General features: G+C 42.8%; 1 protein-coding gene across 3 annotated transcripts in view; it reads left to right on the top strand.

Annotated features, from left to right (window-relative positions):
* The first annotated feature begins 6923 nt into the window (after nt 1-6923).
* Nucleotides 6924-22681, top strand: part of LOC117001579 (protein BEAN1-like) — a 54863-nt gene continuing 39105 nt past the window's right edge. For 2 of the 3 annotated variants that reach the window (XM_033070002.1, XM_033070004.2), the window contains exons 1-2: nt 6924-6988; nt 8457-8531. In XM_033070002.1, coding sequence (XP_032925893.1) covers nt 6958-6988; nt 8457-8531 — 106 coding nt within the window. In that variant the 5' untranslated portion in view covers nt 6924-6957. Of the gene's footprint in view, nt 6989-8456; nt 8532-18120; nt 18251-22681 lie in introns of all 3 variants that reach the window. The other variant, XM_033070003.1, reaches the window with a different exon arrangement.

Raw genomic sequence — 22681 nt, 5'->3', positions numbered from 1 at the left:
GGTGACTTTCACAAAATAGTAAAATGAGCTCTGAGTGTTTTATTGGCAAAAGCAGGGACTACTGTGAGATAGTTTTAGATAAGCATGGAAATCAGCTGCTCATGCTATATTAACAAGTTATAACATTAAGGTTCAATTCTGAAGCTTCTTAGGGTAAACTGAATACTATTTAACAGGTGCTCACTCTGGGACACTTTGGGAGTGGTTTATTTGTTAGAGATCTGAAGCCAAGTAGCATCAGAGCTCATGGATGAGAATCTTCACATTGTGTTCATGCTGTACTTTAATGGCAGATAGCTAATGACAAGAACTTCTAACAACCAGAATAAAGGAGCTTCTAAAATATTAACCTATTCCAAATAATAAAGTACAAAGCATACGCTGGAATTAAAATGAAATTTAAAAAAAGACAACTAAGCAAAACAAAAACAACAAAACAAAGAAACACAACAAAAAACAAAACAAAACAAAAACGAGGTAAACAAAAATCTGCAAACAAAAAAACCCCTCCAAAACTAGTCAACGAAATTAATTAATTAATTAATTAATAATAATAATAATAATAATCGTTGCCCTTTAGTTTCCCCATCCCCTGTTTGCCACTCAGCACATTTTCAGTTGAACTTGGACCAAACCTGGGTTAGTAAGAAGGACATGCTCCTCTGTTCACCTTGTGCTGTAAAGTAATGAAAGCAAGAGTGGCAGAAACACATTTCCATGCTTGTGTTTGTACCATTCAATTATTTCTATTGGACTTCTATCAGAAGTCAATTGTCCTTTTAAGTACTAAGGAACAAAAAAGTGTCTGTCCTAACTACAAATCACCAACTCAGGCAGCCTGTGGCTTCTTTCCCCTTCAATTCCCTTCTCTTTTCCCAGGTACTCCATCATCATTTGCCTCTGCAGACAGCTGCACTGCTCTGGCTCACTTCTACCTTAGAGTGCTCAATTCACAACTGCTCCTTTGTAATTCTACCAGCAATTTTGGGAACATCGTGTTCTGTCCCAAGCATACACAAAGGCCGACCAGAAATTGTTGCAGTCTGAGGGCTGCAGCACCCCAGCCCCTCTGAGTTGCTTTTGGTATCTCTTTATCAGTTTGTGCCACCCTGTTTACTCTTCCCACTGCATTAAACACCTGCCCAGGCTGTCCAAGTTTTACCGCAAACCCCAATACAATCTTATTGTGCTGCAAACCCTCAGGGTGTGCTCCTTCTCTTTTGCTTTGCTCTGTTCCTTTTGTCCCCAAGCCTGCCTCACATTCCTCTGCAAAGGAATTGCACAAGGCACCTGACTGCCCTGGCTTCCCACCTCTCCACATCAGTGATCACAGTGCTCCTCTCTTCCAGCGCCTGAACTCCTCTTCAGGTTTTAAACTAATTGCCAGACTGCTTTTATCCTACTGCACATTCATTCCCATGGGGCAAACCTGTTAAACAAGAGGAGAGGTTACACCCTTACTTTAACCATTAATATTTATAAAAATACATGGCTCGTTTTAGATGCGGTGCCACTCTGTCAGGAAACCTGGAGGATGCTGATTTTTTTTGTTTTTTTCATGTTTCATATAAAATCTGGCTGTATTTGAAGCATTCCCTGTGCAAGTTCTTTTCTGTCACTGGTTTCTGCAATGGCAATTCTTCTGGGGCAGGAGCCTTCCCAGGGCCTTATCCAACCTCCCTTTTGCCATTTAAAGCAAGCTGGGGCTGCACAAGGGTTTCACAAGCCCTTAGGGTCCTACCCAAGCATTTTGATCTCCAGTCTGCATATCTTCCATACTACCACAAAAAAGTTCACGGTTACAGTGAGGAACTTTGTACCTCTGCTTATTTATAATTTTTTACCACCTTCAGGGACTCTGCAGATTCACAAACAATTGTAAATAAACGAATAATAAAATGGGCAGAAAAGGACTTGTGCATTCATTGAATAAAACACAAACAATGAATTATGGGGTTCGTACTTCAAGGTGAATGAAGTATTTCTTGTTAGTACATAACAGTGCTAGAGAGATAAAATCAGTGTTGGGTCACAATTGCATTTTGGGCTGCTGCCAGGCTGCCTTTTCCTCATTTGTGCTTTTGGTTTCAGTGAACAAAGGCATGGCTGGATTCTCATTCTTGCCTGCACTAACAGCACTGCAGGGCGGCCTTCTCTGCCCTCTGTCAAAAGCCTCTTTTAAAAACCTGAGAGTAAATGATGAATACTTTACTTCGGTGTAAAAAATAAGGACTAAATCATAAAACTTCTAACCTCTACAAGGGTTACACTGACCAGACATCTTTTAAATAGTCAATAAAGCACTCTGCAGTGTGGAGCTTCCTCTCATTTCCCTTTTCTTTGCTCCTTCCTGTGACATCTAATGCACACACTGAGCTCTGTCAATACAGGAAGTGGATTCTGCACCAAAAAACAGATTTTAAGCCTGGTACCCCACAGGGCCATGGGTACTCCTCACCTCAGGAACAGGTATATCCATGTTTCATGGGATGCAGGTGGATCTGACCATCCAGACACAGAATTTCCAGCACCAAGTGTGACCCATGTCAAAGAGCTGACCTACAACATATAAAACATTTTCAACTATCCTGACATGCTCATTTACTATTATTGCTGGTGGTAGTGGTGTTACCTAATTTTAAATGCTGTGTATGACATAATTCAGTATTTCTTTCTATATACTTCGGTATATTTATAGTTCTGTATCTCCAGGGATACATTTGTTACTACTTGTCAGTAATCCATTGGCCATCCTTAATTCCAAAAGTGCCATTAACCTTTATAACAAATTCATTCAAGGACCCCTGGAAATAAACACTGCCACTCTACGTTCACCGACAGATGCTGCAAGGTCTTTGAAAGGTCAACACAAAATAAATTACATAATTAACTATAAATTTAATTAAGGAGTCAGAGAATAAGTGGGAAAAGAACACTGAGATTAAATTTTCCATTCTACATCCTTAAAAATTGGCATCAGGAAGACTGAATGTATTTCAGTGGAAATATTGGATTTTCAATAACAATCTTGGACCAAATTATTTCTTAGCATATATACAGATATTGAAAAAAAATGTACAGCAGGCACTGACAGAATAACTCACCATTTTCTTCAAAAGTCTGCAAGTAGGTGAATAAATAAGAAATTATTTATCTAAATCTGGCCCCAGAGCTCAAGAGCACCTTTTGTTCCAAAGAAAAAGACAGTTGGCAAGCTAAAAATCAGAAAAATAGCCTCTGAGAATCTGGGCATGACATAAAATTCCTACAGAATAGGAATTTGTAATTAAAGAAAGAGAGCCTCTCCATTTCAGGTCTCATTCCTATACATGGCAGATAAAACAACAGGACTTCTGCCTTTGGGTCTTCAGGCCACTGTGAAATATTTTTTACTTCAATGTATGCTTCATCTGTATTAATAATTTTAAATTATTTTTCCTCTTGACAGATTTTACGCCTAAAGAACAAAACCACTTGATTTAAAACTCGAGAAAATACTATTTAAAATAAATGTACCTGTCAGCTGAAAAAATATTCTACAGTAAATGCATATATTTAAAATTCCACCTTTTTCTTTTAAATAGCTTTCAGCATGGAGGAAATTCCTTTGTTAGCAATTCTACAAGTAAGTCCAAACTCAGAAACTATTTAAAACCTGGCAAACATCTATTTGTTTGGGTTTGTTCAGAAAATTTGAAAACTTTTCCTTCAAAGGACTCTTTTTATCACATTTCAGAACCCAGGGAGCTGTGAAAGCACGAGATGCTTCCTATCAACCTCCAGGGCCTCTTTTCCTGACCTCTTTTGCTCTCAGCAGCAGGCGCAGTTTTACTCAGCCATCTCCACCACACCATGGAGATTCCAGCAAGGAATTCCCCAAGCTCAGGGCCTGGCATAATCAGCTTTTCCAGCAGTGCCAGAGCACTGGGAATGCCCAGCACAGGGCAGGATGAGCCAGCCCAAGGTGACTCTAGGGCAGGAAGTTCTGCAGACTCTACAGCAGTGATGAAATCTCACTGCTCCCAGATTTTCCTCGCAGAAAAGACTTTCCTGTTCCAATCATCGATTTTGCTCATCCTGAGGCATTTTATCTACAACTAATTGTATAATCCAACTGACATTTATTTAATTACCACCTTTTCCACGAAGCAAAAGAAAAATGTGGTGAATGGTATCCCCCAAACATCTTGCTATGAATACATAAAAATTATCAATTAAAAGTGATCTCATTACAGTAAGAAAAGTTATTTTGCCTTACAAAAATTGGCTACCAGACTGCAGCTTCCATTCAACTCCAAGGATCCCAAAGAAAACCCCAGGAGGAGGGAAGCTGAGCCGAGGTCTGTCACTGTGCTGATGGCAGCTTTATACTGACGTCCCACAACTGGAGAAAATGTAAAATCATCCAAGAATAGAATTATCTGTCTTCAGCAAGGCTTCCTCACTGTTTTGGTTTTTTCCTTATCGATAAATTGGGCAACAGCCACTGTGGACAGGAACTCTGTGCAGCTCCATCCATAAGGAATACCATCCCAAACTTTACCTAAATGTGCTTGGGCTTTCAGGCAGTCATACTCCCCTTTCTACAGAGTGGAAAAAAATGAGAAGATGGCAGAATTCAGACTGGAACCACTCAAGTTCACACAGTCTCCCCTGCTCTGTGACATCCCAAGAAGGACAAACTAACTCAAAGTCAATAGAGGAGCAGCAGAAATACCTAATAGTTTTTATTTTTGTTCCAGCTCTCCCAAATACATCCATAAGCAAACTCCGATGTGTTAAATCATTCATTTGTAGCAAATTTTCTTCAAGACAAATCTGGTTTACCTAAACAGAAAAGCAGATGTTACCAGAAGAGACTACTAAGGATGTAAACTACCCACAGCATCATGACACAACAAAGCACTGCTGCCCTGGGTGTGCAAATACAAGTCTGCCCTCGTCCCACTCTATAGGCAGGTTCCACTCAGCTACACAAGGAGCAAAACAGGAAAGTCTAAATGCTGAAAAACACACAGGAAAAAGGTAAAAAAACTACACCATCTCCACATGCATATGATGCAGATCTGGAAAGCAGTGGGGTGAGCAAAGCCCACACCACTCCAGCCTGTTGCACCTGGGCACAGTGAGTACTGCTGGTACCCAGAGGTTCCTGTTAACTCCAGGGATGTTCCTGCAGGCTCTGATGGATCCTCTAAGGCACTGTGGTGTCTGACCCAGAAACAAATGTTCTCTGGCTCAGGAGCCGTTGCAACTCCTACTGCAGCAAAAGGACAAGACTCTCACAGAAAGGGCTCTAAAGCCAAGCTGAGAGAGAGATTTCTTCAGAACTGCAAACACTGAGCAATTCCCCTGCATCCAAAGTCAGTTAATAAGGCACTTTCCATGATTTGTGAGCTTATTTGTCTGAGCATGGATATTTCAAACTTAAGACCCCAAGTCTGTCAGGACTAAACTTAATACTGATACTGTGAGTATTTGGGAGGTGCCATTGAACAAAGATGTCATCACCAAAATTTGCGGAAGTACTAAACATTAGCTTTAAAGTGGATGAAATATTTTGAAATCCCTAAGTGGAGGGATTCTAGACAGGCAGAATGAGGCCAAGGGGCACATATCCAATACCCAACACACAGAAAATCAGATTTTCTGATGCATGTACAGATTCACACCTTCATGCCACAAGTGAACAACAAAGGAAGCCATGCAGTTTCCATTTATTGAAATTATAAATGAGGAGTCTTTCAAGGACCCAAGTGTTCCAGGGGTTGGAGAAATTTATTACAAAGTAGCTTCTGCAGCAGCATTCTAAGGGACTTTAGGGTACTAAGATAGTTTTGGAAACAGGTACAGGTTTTTATGAGCCATAAGGAAACAAACATGTAAATTCCCATAAACCTTCATTTCAATTGTCTTAGACTCCCTCAATGCTTGCCCGGACTTAAAAAGAAAAGAAAATGAAAAGAAAAAAAGAAAAACAAGGTGATCATTGACAGCAGGTAACTTTCTACCAGGGAGTTCACATGTTTTACATTGACCCCAAATTTCATTACAGCCCTGCATCCATCACTGCTAAACCAAGCAGAAGCTGAAGAGCCTAAATACTGACAGCAAAGCTGTTCTGATTGAGAGAACTTGTTCTCCAGGCTACAAAACCACCAAGGGGCAGGGAAGTAAAGAAGGCTGCCTGCACACCAGTGGAGCTCCAGCTCCACATCCCTACAAACAGCATGTGTCCTGCAGAACTAATGAGTGCATGGGTGGCAGAAACTGCCAATGGAACTTGGATCATAAAAAACCCCCAAACTGCTCTCAAGACATTCAGAAAAGGGGCTCACTTCATACATTCTTTACCTAAAAAGCAGTGATGCTTTTCTTAGACGTAAACAACCAGTTATGAAAGCTCATACTCTTCAGAACCTGCTTCAGCCCTGTTCCCTCTGTATCCATCACTAGGGCATTTATCAAACACAGTGAGAAACGTCCCCAAGCAGATCTTGTACAGATACTGCTGTAAAGTAGGTTTAGCTCTCGCTTGGACTACATGACTACATCCTCCTCCTAGCCCCCATCCAGCCGCACGGAATTCCATCTCCCGCACTGCCGGATAATCCCGTCCGTCCCGGTGGGTTTATTCCAGGCAGTCCCTCCCTTTCAGCCCAAGTGCTGGGCTGGACTCGGCTTTCCGGAGCCGTTTTCCGCCTACAGCTCCTCATGCAGGCAGCGAGCCCCCGCAGCAGCGCCGGTAACGCCGCTCGCCGCTGCCGGGCGCTGCCGCAGGAGCGATGAGCGGCGGGCTCAGCCCCAGCATGTGCGGCCCTGCCCGCGGGGCGGGGGTCACCCGCCCCCCTGCCCCCAGCCCGGGGCCGCCGGCTCCGGCCCGGCCCCGCTCCGGCCCCGCGCACGGCAGGAGGCGGCGGGGCCCCGCCGGCCCCCGGGGAGCCGCGCCGGGGGCGGATGGAGACAGCGGGCACGGCGGCGGGCTGGGGTAAGGCACGGCAGGGCGGAATGGGGGAAGGCACGGGCTGAGCCGGGATGGGAAAGGCAGCAGCGGGGGGAAGGTACGCCTGAGCCGGGATGGGAAAGGCAGTGGCTGGGAGAAGGCACGGGCTGAGCCGGGATGGGAAAGGAAGGGGCTGGAGGAAGGCAAGGACTGAGCCAGGATGGGAAAGGGCAGGGGCTGGAGCGGGGTCGGGAGAGGCAGGGGCTGAGACGAGGTAGGGCAGAGCCTGAAGCGAGCCGGGATAAAGTGGGCTGAAGCCAACCGGGGGTCAGCAAGAGCTGAGCCGAATCGGTGTAAGGGAGAAACCAAGCTGGGGAAAGGCGTGAGCCGTGCCGGGCGGGGCAGGCTCTGAGGGACCGATCCCAGCCGGGTGGGGCAGGCTGTGAGGGACCGATCCATTCCGGGTGGGGCAGGCACTGGAGGGACCGATCTATTCCGGGTGGGGCAGGCTGTGAGGGGCCGATCCCAGCCGGAGCAGGCTGTGAGGGGCCGAGCCATGCCGGGTGGGGCAGGCACTGAGGGACCGATCCCAGCCGGGGCAGGCTGTGAGGGACTGATCCATGCCGGTGGGGCAGGCTGTGAGGGACCGATCCCAGCCGGGGCAGGCTGTGAGGGACTGATCCATGCCGAGTGGGGCAGGCTGTGAGGGACTGATCCATTCCGGTGGGGCAGGCTGTGAGGGACCGATCCCAGCCGGGGCAGGCTGTGAGGGACTGATCCATGCCGGGTGGGGCAGGCTGTGAGGGACTGATCCATGCCGGTGGGGCAGGCACTGAGGGACCGATCCCAGCCGGGGCAGGCTGTGAGGGGCCGCGGGAGCCCGTGTGTTGACGCCCTGCCGCGGGTGCGGGCATGGACACCCCAAAGGCCCGTGCCCGAAAGTTTGTGTGGCCTGGGCCCCTCCCGGAGAGGGAGCGGCTCCTGCCCCGCCGTGCAGGGCAGCGCCCAGACCCCCAGCCGAAGCCTGTGACACAGCGAGCCACTCTCGGGAGTCAGGCTTTAAATCAGTCTGCAGTCGCAAAAGAAATCTAAAGATTTGATTATTTAGGACACGTTTTACTCGAGTGCATTTTGTTGCCTGTAAATATAAATCTTTGAAAAGCAAGTTATAAATATTAAAGCCTAAGTGCATAGAGGGAGTATGTGTATCAAATTTTAGACTAAATTTATTCCAACCCAGTTTGGCATACAGACACACAATGCATTCAAGCTGCACTCACAAATCAGGGAAGTTACTTGGTTTTACAGCGGTAGGTGCCTGTTTCAGAGACTGGTGAATGACTTAACAACAATAATTAGCATCTTTATATAACATATTGTTGTTTATACGTGGTGTTTGGAATCTGAGATGCATTAATATCATTTCCTGAACAACGTGCCTTCAACTCACATCTGGTACCAAACAAAACCAAACTTCTATTAAGGACCTTTCTCTTCATTTTTCCCTTTTTAGTTATTTTCTTCCACCTTCCTCTCATCTCTGGAAGCTCCATCAGTACTGGGATTGGCAGCAATTATTCCAATCTCCGTAAGTAAGCTCTTTTTTTTTAAACTGCATTATTGGCATGCTTTGCAGTCATGTATAGCTGCAGGAATATAATATTTGAAGTTCTCCAGGAGATAAACATCAGTCCAGTAAAAAGCAAATAGCTTCCAGATTGAGAAAAAAATGAGTTATCAGAAATGTCCTTTACCTTGTCATCTTTAGGCAGACTAAACTCACAGAAATTATAGAATTGTCTAAAATAAAGGACCATAAAATTTAGTGTCAGGTACAAGGACTTAAATATTTTATTGTTCTGTTTTAAAAAAAATTAAATCCTCCTTTTCAGCATTTTCTTCCACAACTGCAAACTAGCAAATTGACAAATGGAGCACACTGACATCAGTCAAAATTTATATCAGTTTGGCACTCACTAGCGAAACAAATGTGGCTAAAAATTACTTCCAGTCATTGAAACAAAACAATTCCTGACATTTGACTTCCTTCTGGTCTCCTTTTTATGACTGCCTCTTGTAGTCATTACATGGAGGTTTTTTGAAAAGGAAATACAGCATTATAGGAGCCAATTATCGTCGTGTCACTGGTCCTATTTTGGCAGGAAACCACGTGCATGCAGGGAAGCAGGGCAGCATGTCCAGTGTCTTGGATGGAAGAATGCATGATGAGAAAATAAACTCACAAAACAATGAAGCCCACCTCTCAGAGCTCCCTTGGGGCAAGGGCTGCAGCTCAAGAAAATCTGTGTTGGAATGTTAAAATTAGACTGTGACTTTATAACACTGTTCATGCCCACCATGGCTGAGAAATCATACAATTAAAGATGCAGTTTAAAGGAAGAACAGACAAGAAGTTCCCTTAATTTACTTTGGAACATACATTGAGGAACACAAAGTCAGACAGCTACAGTCATTCACAGACTAGAAATCATTCCCATTTAAATATTTGCTGTCACAACCTATTGTGACAGCAAACTTGGATAAATGATTCATAGAGTCAGAACCAGCTTCTGGCTACAGTAGGGATTTTTAGGATCTATCCTTAAAATCACTTTGCTAATTGAGAGCAGTTTGGTTGGTAAAGGTGAAGACAGTGCAAATCCAAGTAAATGCCAAGTTATATCTTTCAGATTGCCTGGTAATCCCTTAAACTCCTCCAAAAAACTCATTGAAGCTGGGCTGAAGAGCAACTCTAAAATTAGTAGCTGCTACCTAATAGATGCCCAACTGGCATCACCCAAGTCACAGAAAATATGTTATAGCAGTACAAAAATGTGGACATTGGTATAGCTGCATTGGCAGTCTCCTCATTTGTTAGTGAGCTGCCTTTGGGCTTGGCAAGAAAATCCCTGTGCTGTGCTGGTATTGTTACAGGTCAATATTGCAAAAAGAATGCTGAGATTATTTTCTCCCAGAAATGCTGGGTTTACATAATGCACAAAGTGCTGTTTCCCAGGACTTCGTTGCAGGACAGCTTTGTATTGCATTGGGTTTAGATCAGCAGAGTTTTCTAATAGAACAATTGCAGCAAACAGAGGAGTTCAGAGGAGTCTGAGGATTGCTCTCATTTCCACACAGGGCCCTACAAAATTAAGTGATTTAGAGCATGGTTTTCATTCAGCCTTAACTGAGTCCAGCTCAGCTAGGCCTGACACTCTGGCCCTCTCCACAAAGGCTCTGAGCTTTAATTCCTGTATTGCCTAGGCTCTGAAATGTTCTGCTGACAGGAGCAGATCATATTAACACAGTACCAGGTGGGCATTAGTCAGAAATGAAACCATGGGCCATGGGATGCTTTTACAGCAAATGTGGACAGACTGCAGTTATCCCAGGTTTGGAGGTGCATCAGGGAGGAGACCCACAGTGGCCTCTACAACTCTGCAGAACTCATGGAGGCCAGGTACAGACCTGTTTGCTCTCCAAACACTGAATTTCCTAAGCAAGGGCAAAGGCCCAAGAGCAGGACTGCAGCTCTGCACATACAGAGTTGGCTATGCCTGGAGAATCCTGCTCTAGGCCAGGACAAAGGGGAAACCTCACTGAGGAAAATCCAGGCAAGAGAATACTCAGGCATGGAGCCCAGTGACTTCAGCCACACAAAGCCAAGGTGGGCTGACAGGGTCAGCATTTTACAGAACTACCTAGTCAGAAATAGACTCTGTTTTGACTTTCTTGCTTTAGATATTTTTTTTCTGAGAGAAACATTGGATTTTCTTTGCAAAGTGTTTCTAGGTTTTAGTCAGCTGTGTTTGGATGGTTGGTTGGTTGGTTTTCAGAATAAAAAGTCAGATTTATCTCCAGAAAATAATGAATATAAATTACTAATCAGCAGTCATAAACCTCAGTCAGTGTTTCAAATGCTTAAATGAAGGGATCTGAAAACTGTCAGAGAAATAAAAAGGCAGAAAAATGGCTCTATGCAAACTGCCTTCCCTTTCTGCCTGTGCCTGCCTCCTCCAGCTCCTTCCCAGCACTTCTGAGATTTATGTCTGAGGAAATAGTTTGTAGACACAAGTAAAAGCAGACAAACCAATTGAATATTCAATCAATTATCCAGATGGCCAATACATATCTGGTATTATAAAAAGATTATTTCCAGCTGTTTAGTGACTCTATAGTTATGTGTTCAAATATTAAGTATTTATGATAGTCCCATTCAACTATGTCCCTGCTTTTATATCTAAGAGCACAAGGAATGTCCAGAGATATGTAAAATATTCATTTGCATGCATGAATAACAAAACCCAAAGCTTTAAAATATACAGACAGCATTTTCAAATCCAGCCCTAAGATTCCTGTCTTAGAATCTTTAGAGATTCTACAAACTTATTCCAACTAAACACAATTCTATCACCAAATCAAGAAGGAACTGAAGCATTCCTACTGTGGCTGTCTGCACATGAAAACCCACCTAAGACAGGCCCAGGGACACCTCCCACCAGGGAAAAGTTCAGGAAATCCTCATCTGGGAATCAGTAGAGCCACCTTGGAGGCTGTCCCTCAGCATCTGGCTCGGGGACAGCAGAAAAGCACAGCTGGCTGTCAGCTGTGCTTCCACTGACTCCAGCACTGAGAGCGGCACCCTGAGACCCCAGGATGACAGTGAAAGGATGAATAAACTTCTACTCATAAAGAAGGAAATCTTTCTGCACACAGCAAGAATAAAATGCTCTCTCCATACTGAAGGCTCTGCAGCTCTTGATGGCAAATCCTGTCTTTTTCCCACTCCAAACTCAGCCATTTTAATGCAGTTGTCTGAGGCACAAACACAATTCCCAATGAAAGGGAGCACTACATCAGCAGGAACATAATTCCACATCCCCAGGCATGGGTGGAGCCCAGTGCCTCAGTCCAAGCCAAGGAAGAGCCTGGGTGATTTGGAGCATCTTCAGGAGTTCTGGCTGTCCCAGATTTGAGACGTGCAGAAAGACAGAACATTGCTTCTAGCTTTGGTGGGAGCTGCTGGCCTGGAGAGGTACAGGATGCGAGGAGTTTAAGAGAGAGCCTGACAGATCTGCAGCCAGACTTGAGCACAGCTCAGCACTTTGCACTAGTGGGATGCCCTGAGAAGTGTCAGTGATCAAAGCACCAACATGCACCACCCATTATCAGTCTCTCTATCAAAAATGCCAGATACCATATAGGTCTGTGGTGCCAGACAGCAAGGGACATGCACTGCAGTTGTCCCCTCTTAAGTGCACAGCAAGATTTAATCCCCAGAATAATCTGCTCTTTTCTTCCTTCACTCTGTTCTTCTCCAAGTGTGGATGTTTTTCTGAAGGTGCTGAAGAGGTTCCCATCTCCTTTCCCTTAAAGGCATATCCCAATCTCCCTAGAGTTTTCCATACTGCACTTCATTTGTAATGACTCCAGCTGTGCAGGAGGGAAGGCTGCTCAAATACCTCCAGAACCACACCTTGGACTCCTTTGTTCCTTTCCCCTGCTAAGTAATAGCCAGCATCTTTCTGCCATTAATTTATTTTATGATGGCTTGAAATCATCTGTTACATGAAGAATAATTTCTTCACCTTTTAATTTATTAGGCTGGAATCTGCCCTGGGAAGGGATCCATTTCTCTCCAAGCCTGACAGTTTCTCATCCTCCTGTATGAGGATGTAGGCTGACAACTCCAAGTCATTAATTTCCATTGTACCTACTGACTTAATGCTTTCACTTCTCCCAACTCACACTTCTCCACCTTAAATAATAGATTAGAAAATAATAGATGCATAGTTCCCATGCACCTGCACTGCAAACACACAGAATCTAGTCCAAACCTGCTCCCTAGCAAATAAATAGAATTATGCTTCAGTTTTTGTAGGGGACCTCATCAAGCTGCTACAAGCAGCCCTATCAAGAAACCCCTCAGAGGAGAGTAGGGGGAGGTTTGGTTTAGATCCTGTTTGAGCTGTGTGTTCAGTCATATGTCTGGGTACCTTTATGCAGAGCATCTCTCCAGAAGAGGTGGAGTCCTCTGTAAAGCCTCCTTACAGTCTCTGTCCTCAGATGCTTTGAAGGCTTGGCCTCCAGCTCAGAGCTGGCAGAAGCATTTCAGCTGGATTTGACAGCATTTATGCAAACAGGGATTTTAGCTCAAAAACTTAATATATTTCCTGCTGGAACTTCCTGAAATATCTCTGACTATTTTTTTTTTAATGACACTGTATGACATAGGGAAGCCTACAGTCCTTAAGAACCTGTGTGAAGACAATTCACTAAAGGACATTTCCAGCCAAAGCCCCATGACCTCTCTCTACTCTTAGTACAAATAGTTCTTTTATGACACTTTGTTTCTGTTGGCTCTTTTATTCTAAGTTTCTTATCTTTTAATTGCTCTTTTTAGTTGCAAGCATGTTAATCCCTCTGTTTCCAAGTTTAAAATGAGGATTTGTCTTTCAGCAGTTGTTTTTTCCTTCATTGACAAGTAATCTTTATTAGTTTGATAGTTTAAGAAAAGCAGCTCTGTAAGCATCTGTCTTTACAGGTTTTCAGCATCCTAGCTTTATTTTGATTTAGCTGCAAAATTGCTAAAGATTACTTCACTTAAAAGCCTCAACTAAAACTGAAGCTTAATTACTCTAGGTTCTGCACAAAACAACTGTCCTTGTCCTTTCAGGTGACAGGTATATAGAAAACACAAAAGATGGGCAGAGGAAAAAAAGGCTGGCAGAAAAGTTAATTGCTTTAAATTACACAGGAGCTTAAAGAGAAGGCATAGCTCTCCTGGCGGCCAGGTTGGTGTCTGTCCATTACCTGGCAGTGACTCTTGCTAACAAGAGAGGAATTCTCTGAATTCAGTTTCCACTTACTAAGGACCTGTAATGTTTTTTATGGTTAGATGACCAAATGCAAGCAGGTCTCCATTCCAATGGGAAGGAATTTCTACAGCAAGGCCTCAGGATTTAAAGAAATGAGCTTTACAAAAGAGATCCCAGATCCTCTCAAAGAGAGAGTAATTATGAGCTCTTTAGTCCCAGTTGGAAGATCAGTTCTTACTAGGATCCCCTCATATTAAATTTTGCTTCTAATCCACACTTTAACATCTCTCTTATTAGCAGAAATCAGTATTTTGGTTATTTCCAAGATAAACTACTGAGGTACAGATTGGCTGTTTTCACTCTCCAAATACACCCAGCACTCAAGTCCTTGGCCTAAATGATCGGCAGGAAGTACCAGGCTTCATTAAAGAAGTTGGTCACAGAAAGCCCAGCACAGAAGACCAGAGTTTCTAGAAATTTGCAAACCAGGTCACCTCAATGTAAACTTGCTCCAAGGGCAGTGGATTCACAGGGAACCACAGGATCCTCACTCCCTGGGCAGCGGAGAAAGGGTAAAGCCCTTCTGCCTTGCCCAGACAATAAAAGTTCTGAGAGGTAAACTAACTGGATTTTTTTTTTTTTTTTTTTTTTTTTACTGAAAGGCAAATTGCTGCTTTACTGCAGCAGCCATGTTGACAAGTAACCCAGCAATATCTAATCACTGGATATTGTCATTCCAGCTCTGCCTCACAGACACATTCAGAGAGGAATGTGAATCCAAAGTGTTACCTGGTTTGGCCTGGAACTTGGGGCTAAGGGACACACACTCTGGAGAGAGGAGCAAAAGGAGGAGTTATTTGGGGTGATTTTTGCGCTTCATTTGAAGAGCACATCAAACTGCACTAATGATCACTCTCCTCACAGTAAACACATTTGTGGAATCAGATGTTCTTTAGAAAGAATGTGGGACATTCAATAGTAGACTGAAAGTTCCAATGCATCCTGCTGGGTGCTCTGGCTGTACAGCACATCTCTGAGCAGCAAACCCAACCAGAAAAGCCCAGATGTTTAGGGAGAGCACAAAATCACAGTATTACCAATACTTTTTAACTACATAGACAATTTTATAAAATACTTTCCTTTTAGAACAGCACAATTCTAAATGGAAACATGAGTGGAAACTGCACTTGAACCAGAAAGGGCTTCTCTCAGAGAGGCTTCTTAGCTCTCTGTCATCTGTAGGAGAAACAAATTTCAAATCAATTTTAGTTTTAAAACATGCTTTGAAGACAAAATATCTCATGGCAGCATGTACTGGGACAGAAAGATCACCTTGGGAAGTAATGCATTTTTTCACCAGTGAAACAATCAGTCTTGAAAGAATTTTCATTGCAAAGACCTGAAAGCTCATTATTTGTTCAGTCAGTTTGTGATGCCTCTGTCCCTGCCTGCTGGCTGTGCCTCACTCTCTTCCTCAAAAGTGCATTTTCAGTCCTCATCATTTTGGAGATTATTTTACAGCTCCCTTTGAGAACAGATGGGAGATTTGTATCATCTGGATTCACAAAACACATAATTTGCACTTGCTACAGCTGGGATAGGTTTGCACACCGTTTTTTTTTTTTTTTAAACCATCATTGTACCCCACTGCTTCTCAGTCCAAAGGAAACTGGATCTGCCTGTGTAATGTTTTACAGTTTACAATCTGAACGGTTCTCCCTGAGGCTAACAAAACATCACTGGGGGTTTCTGGTGTTCTCATAAAGGACAGTTCCCAAAGGACTTCCCCAGTTCCACAACAGCTGGCAGAACACAAAGCACAGCATCACCTCATGGGAGATGAGGAGTTTGGATTAGAGTGACCTTCAAATAGGAGTCAGTAAAGTGGTGAAAGGTAAAACAGAATTTTATGTTGCAGGAACTGTAGAGAATTTTCAGATGTCCAAAAATTTGTGACATCACAGCCAGTGGTAGAGGAGAATTGGGTTGAACTGGTAAAAACAGGCACAGTGAACAAGATACAAAAGGGTGTAAACTGGAACAAGTTCATAGAAGTTTAAAATAATTAGGGCAACTTTGAACTGGATTAGGAATTAAACAGATTTATGGAAGATATAAGATATTACCAGGACAAATTACTCCAATACATTTCCTAATAAATTATTTTTTTCCCTTTGCACCATTTTCCTGTTTGACATTTACCATGACTGGGCAACCAGTCCAACACCAATAAAAGTTGTTCCCATTTACACGACTACTCTTGTATATCACAAAGTATTATTGTTTAGCTGCTGCTTCTGTATTCTTTTAACTCTAAAAAAACCCCAACAAAACCACAAAAAAACCCCACAAATAAACAAACAAAACAACCCACATAATCCCATGCTGTTATACCTGAAATTGTCTGAGATGCCTGCCAGAAATGCAGAGGTTTTTTCGGAGGTGCACCACGATGTTTGAAGGTGCACAGTGATCCTGGGAGGTGGCAGAGCTGCCAGATGCAAGGGCCCAGGCTGAGATTTGCTGTGGCAGTGTGTTGTCCCTGCTGGTGATGTTTCTGAATGGGGAACACTGCCATCTTCCCCTGGAGCAGCTGTGCAGGAGGGGAAACCAGGACCAATTACCCAAACTGCAGGATTTTGCAACTGTAAAGGGTGACAGAAGGTTCCAAATTAAAACTTGTAGCAGCAGTACCTGTGCTCTGCTGGGTGCCAGCCTGTACCTCTGAGCCTGTGCACTCGTGCTCATCAATCTGGGGCTTGAACCTTGGTTTGCCTCTGGGATGTTTTAGATTGCTCACACAAAGTGCCCTGGATACAATCTGAATTCATTATACTCTGCTGAAAATTAAAGCTGATTTCCAAAGAATCTCTTTGCACAAAGTTACTTAATTTGGTCATTAATTAACTATTTTCTGTCTGTTTTACTTCTCTTTCTCTTTATTGGAAGACTCAATATGTGTCAGTGGACACTCAGGTGCACTTGTCAGACAATTATTTGCTTTTATGTACAATCCAAAAAAGATCACCTTCAATAGCTCTTCTGGTGAAATGGGAAAAAATTATAAAATAATATATTATTTGAATAATGTAGGAAGTTTTACTTCTCTTTTCCTGGAGAATTTTCTGACTTTCCAGTCTCCATATTTTGTTTGTTTTTTATAGTGTCTTAAAAGATGTGTAACCTAAGAAACTCATATATTTACATGAGAAGTTCTGTTTTCAATGATTGCTCAGTGGTTTAGATGGTTCAGTGGGACACTGAAATTCCATGGGATGTTTTGTATTGCAAAGTGTAAAACACACAAGAAAGCCCCATATAGTTCCTTTCACAGAGATGCCCCAATTTCTTTTTAAACTTTGTGTTACGCAGCTGCTGTTTGAATGTTGATGGACATGAAAAGCCAAACTGCTGCTGCTGCAGGCAAACCCTCAGAGCTTTTGGCCTGGGAAGGGGTGGCCCTGCTCAGACGTGACAAGTGACACCAGTCCCACCCACACTCCCATTTCTCAGGCAAATGCATTTTGTACAGGTGCATATTAGCATGACCTGGAGCTGCTGTTCTGGTTGTTTCTCTCCTTTGAGAGGGGGAAATGTCTGTTCATTGCCATTGGTGTGCATAAAGACAAAAGGATCCCCAGTGCTCCATCAAAAGACAAGAGAAAATTAATTTTTCCCTTCTCTAGGCAGAGAGGAGTGATTCAGTTTTCTACTCAGTCCCCCAAAATCAATAGTAGCCCTGGGACATCTCTTCAGTAATTTAACTGAGGGGCCAGTAAAACATTTAGCTTCAGGCAGAGCTGTAGACCCTACTGGAGAGGATTTCATTCTCTGTAAACCAACCCTGAGTTTATGTCTACATAAATTCACCCAAGGCTTTATTAAGAGTATTGAAAAAATGCTCCCCCACTCTGTCAGGCTCAGTTCCTACCCTTAACTGTCAAACTGGAAAGGGACTATGACAGAGTTATATTTACAGCTAAGCAGTTCTTAATCCAGTCCTTCAGGTTTATGCAAGATAACAGATATATTTTTTCCCATTTAACCATTTGTGTGTTCAGCTGGGGTGAAGATGCATAACTTTGGTTTGATGTTCAAGCATGTCAGGCAGGCTGAAGGCTCAGAGACACACACTTGTGATTTCTCTGGGGTGTGCCTCACCCAGACCTCACCTGGCTCAAACCTCAGCTAAACGTCAGGAACGACAGGACAGGAAGGATTTGTTTCAGTCCCAGACCCTTTTCAGTTCTGACAAAGAAGAGACTGCTTTCACCCAACTGGGACTTTCAAAAGCTGCAAGATTGACTTTCAGAAGGAATTGCTTGTTACACAATCATCTATTGTTTCTCCTCTTTTCAGATGAACTGATCCTTCTGCTGAGTAAAACAGAGCCACACTGTGGTGGTGATAGACTGCCTCTTGCACTGGCTGTGCTGTCACTAGAAGGGGGACTGTGGCAGAGTCCACATGTCCTTGGAACTCTGCTCAAGTGAGTTACCCTTCACTTTCTTGAATTGTGCCCCCACATTCTGTGAATATGAATCCATCTGCTCACCAACTCAGTGTCTGCAGCAATAGGCTGCTCTGAACAATAGGTTTGATTTGGTTTTGCTGTTGCAAGGACGTGGATATTTAGAGGCTTATTTATTCATCTGTCTAAATCATTGTACTGGATGCTGAGTTCAAGGACAATGTGTGGTTCAGGCAGCAGTGGGAATGGAAGATGTGGTCAAGCTCAGAGTGCATTAAGCTAATGTATTATGAAAGCTACTGCTCTGAAAAGCCAGTTGAGGAGGAAGAAGGAAGAAAAAAAGCCTGAGAAAGGCAGTTTCCATTGCCAGAAACAATTAGGCACTGGCAGCTCTGCAGAGCAGTGGCTGCTGGCTGGGCTTCTGCATCTGGAAGTGCAATGTGAATAACCAAACCACCTCACAGGTGATTCAGGTAGTGCTTGTCCAGGGGAGAGGGAAGAATTACTGCCAGGTCAGAGATACCCAGTGTATTTAAGGTAGTCATGGGATACTTTTTATTCAGAGTGGAGACAGTTTTAGCCATTTGTTTTAAAACCAGATTTGTTGCAAAGGAGTCGAAGGAGGTGTTGGAAGATCTTTGATGAACATGAGGTTGCTGCAGCTGCTGTTTACAAGCAAACTTAGAGATGTAACCGCCTCAGCTTCTTCAGTTCCTGCCTTGTTCTGTTTACACGTTAATGTCAAGCTTCAGTTTTAACACTGAGCCTTCCTTTTAGCATACCCACTTTGTGACTAGCAACATCTAAGAGACAAACTACTTTTAGACCTCTGCTCTACACTCTACAAATAGCATTGATCACATGCTGTCACTAATTAGAAGAAGTACTTGGAGACTTGTGGATTTCAGTTACCATGACACTTTACACAAAAGAGCGTGGCCTCAATTGTGCAGAAGGATCAGATATTACAATAGCAGAGCGGACTGTAAAGATACTTCAGGTGAAAGTAACCCAAAAAATGAGATTCAGGAGTGAGCCCAGTACACTCCATCCTCAAATGGGCATGAGATACATGGAGGAAAAATGCAAAGTAAAACCCTCTAGACATAGAGAGTGTGGACAGCAGGCCCTTACCACCATCTCTGCTCAGCACCATCCACTCCCAGGCTGCCCAGAGCAGTTCCAGCCCCACACACCACTCTGACAATAGAGCAGCATCCAGAGCACATCCATGGAGCACAAAAGATTATGAATTTCTATTGACAATTCCTAAGGTTTACTGTTAATGTGCATGAAAGGAACATAAGACCTGAATTTAGGCAAGTTCTTACACTCTGAATTTATAACCTAATCAGCAGAGATTACAGCTAGACATGAGGTTGTGGTTTTGGGTGTGGCTGTGGAAGGTTTAATGGGGACACAACAGTTTGGATGATCTTGCATTTTACCAGGATCCCATAACCTTTAATCAATTTATATTGCACATAACAATGTGTTATTTTCTGCCCTTCTATAAAGGTGTGCACAAATAGTGACTGACAAAAATCTTCTTAATATATGTAAATATATTTTTTTTCTAAATGCAAAGCTGTCACTTCAGTGCTAATAAAAAACTACAGGAATGACAGCTGACAAAATGAGAGTCAAGTACTCACAGGTTTGCTCTGAACACATTACAGTCATTAAGAGCTCCAAACCAACAGAGCATTTGTAATAGTTACAGGAGTGCACAGAACTCAGAAACTGCCTGGAGGAAAATTCATTATTTGTCAGTGCAAGGACTGATGATCTTCAGTCTTCACACACTGACTCTTCACAAGTGACCCTGGGAGCAGAATGTCACCACTGAGGCACCAGCTGCTGTCACCCCACACACAGAAACACTGCAGACAAGCAGCTGCCAAAGCACCTGTGCAAGACCTGTCAGCAGAGCAGCAGCCACAGCAAAGCTCCCCAGGAGGACTGAATTCCCCCTGGTGCAGCATTCCCTCAGGGCCAGCCTGCCCAGAGCAGCACTGCTACCCAGGAATGCAGGACAGAGCCACACGGAATCCAAAAGTTGCCAGGCAGATTTCCATGAGCTGTGTCCACATCAGGAAGTCATCAATGAACATGGGGCTAAATCTGCACATGAAAATGTACTTGTGTATAAGCACCCCCCCTTTGTGACTAATGTATAGGTAACATTATGTAAGGTACAGAATTATATAACTAATATCTTGGGGATGAGTATATATCTAAATATATGACATAAATACGTATCATATTCATTACTTTTTCTCCTATCTGTGTGCAGGATAGATGCATTCCACTTGAATCATTCACTGTTCATACTTCTGACTTTCTGGTTTTGTAATACTGACATCTAAACATTTAGCCCGTAGGGTAAAAAATACCTTGGTTCCTTCTGAATAGATTTGGTATTTGGTATATTTGATATACCCATTTCATCCTAATACACTTTAGGACATTTAGGACTTTCTGGCAGGATCCGAGTACCTTGTATTGCCCTCTGAAGGCAACAGTCATTTAAAGAACTACATCCTTGAGCCATAAAGCATGAATGAAAATATTATTCGTTCTCATCTTACATTTGTTACATTTACTTTACAGTTAATGGTATGTCAATTCAGAAATTTAATTTTTTTTTATTTTGGCCAACAAAAACTTCATCTACTTCATATGAAACACATAAATAATAAAAACCAGGTACCAAGAAGGGAGTATAGTTCCCTTATAACATGTTTTTCTGTTAAATCATTATTAAGAGATACCTTTAAAGCTTGTGTCAGTCATATCACTTATCCATTATTTGTGTGTCCTTGGACAATTTCTCATGCTGTTTAAGGATGCTGATTAAACATGCAAATAGATCTATCAACTAAATCGTTGATTGTGTATTTCAAGGTTTTCAGAGACCTAGGGATTGTCACCTTTTTTTAATTGAAAATTATTTTATATAGATAAAAGCAGGAATAGATAGATAGATAGATAGATAGATAGATGAAATTTACTTTCATTTTATTACTCCAACAACTTAAAAATCTTTTGATAAATGGCTTTAAGGGACTTTAAACTTGTTTTTTTTTAACAACAGGCAAGTGCAGCACTCTATAAAGTTACAGGTATCAGACTGTCAGCACTAAAACCCTGTGGCCATCATCTCCTCACATTTGTTTAGAGGCCACATCTGCATCTCCCATACTCACACACACAAATTCCCAGTGGAGAGTGGAACCTTCTGCTAAATAACCATTTCTTCAAGAACAAAAAGCACAACAATATTTTCTGAATCCCAGTGCTGGCAGCCAGCAGTGCTCCCACTGCTCTGTGTATTTCTGACTCACATTAGCAGGGTGCAGGGTGCACTCTTACTTGTGGTAGTTATGGTGAATTAACTGAAGGGAGGAGGGAAAAGACAGCTGTTGTTTAGGCTTCTTTTAAACCCAAACAAAACCTGAAAACAGATCTCTGCTACACAATATGGTGTTCTTTGACTGCAGGTGCCTCAACATCTGCTAAGCAGATGTTTTGAAATTAATTTCTGCTGGGCTGGAAGTTTGTAATTCTCATAATAAATCATAATGTAGAACTAGTGCCCAGATAGGTTAACATTTCCATTTTCAATGTGTTACAAATAAATAATTTTTACACTATAAAAATCTAGCAGAATAAAGCCAAGTTCCACCATTGGAGCTGTCTGTGAAAACAGCCATTGTCAAATTTCTTCTTCATTACTAGCCAGGATGGACAGCTTTATGTTTGAACAGGAGGCTGAATCAGCTTCTCAGATTTTCCCTGTAGCTTATCAGGAAGTTTTCTGTGAACCTCAAAAATTCCAGGGAGAGCAACCCCCAGCAAAAGGAGAAAAACTACCAGGTAGGAGATCTTCATGTCATCTGTTCTTGCTGACAGCTTGACCCTGACTAAGTAGGTTTGAGATTACTTCCTCAGCCTAAAATTGTTTGAGCACAGGAGGCCCAAACTTGTCCTCTACAGAGAGGGATGTGTCCCTAAGTGCCATTGGGATCACAATCCCTGCTTCTCGTGGAAAGACTGGGCACACAAATACTGCACAGCACTCACCAGGCCAGCAGATGAACCCTCCAAGTACTACTACCAGACTGTGTTCCATCTAATTAGCAAAGCAAATTTGAGATAGAATCAGTTAATTACAGTGCCAGGCAGATGGTGATAGAGCCATGCAGTGTGCAGAGCTCCGTCTCTTAAATTCATTATCTGGAATGTTTATCAAAGTCACAAAGCCTTTCAAGGCTGATAACATGCTTTACTGTGTTATTTTGGTCTGCTCTATTTCAATTTTGTTCCAATTCTTTCCTCCACCTCTGGCTTTCCAAAAACCTAAATATCTTTCAGTAAGGCTGAAACAGCACTTACGAAACTGTGTTATGAACAGCAATGGCAACTGGTGGTTATGCAGCACCTTTA

The sequence above is a fragment of the Catharus ustulatus genome, chromosome 11 (genome assembly GCF_009819885.2).
Source record: "Catharus ustulatus isolate bCatUst1 chromosome 11, bCatUst1.pri.v2, whole genome shotgun sequence".
NCBI classification, from domain to species: domain Eukaryota; kingdom Metazoa; phylum Chordata; class Aves; order Passeriformes; family Turdidae; genus Catharus; species Catharus ustulatus.
This window is presented reverse-complemented; position numbering and strand designations above follow the sequence as displayed.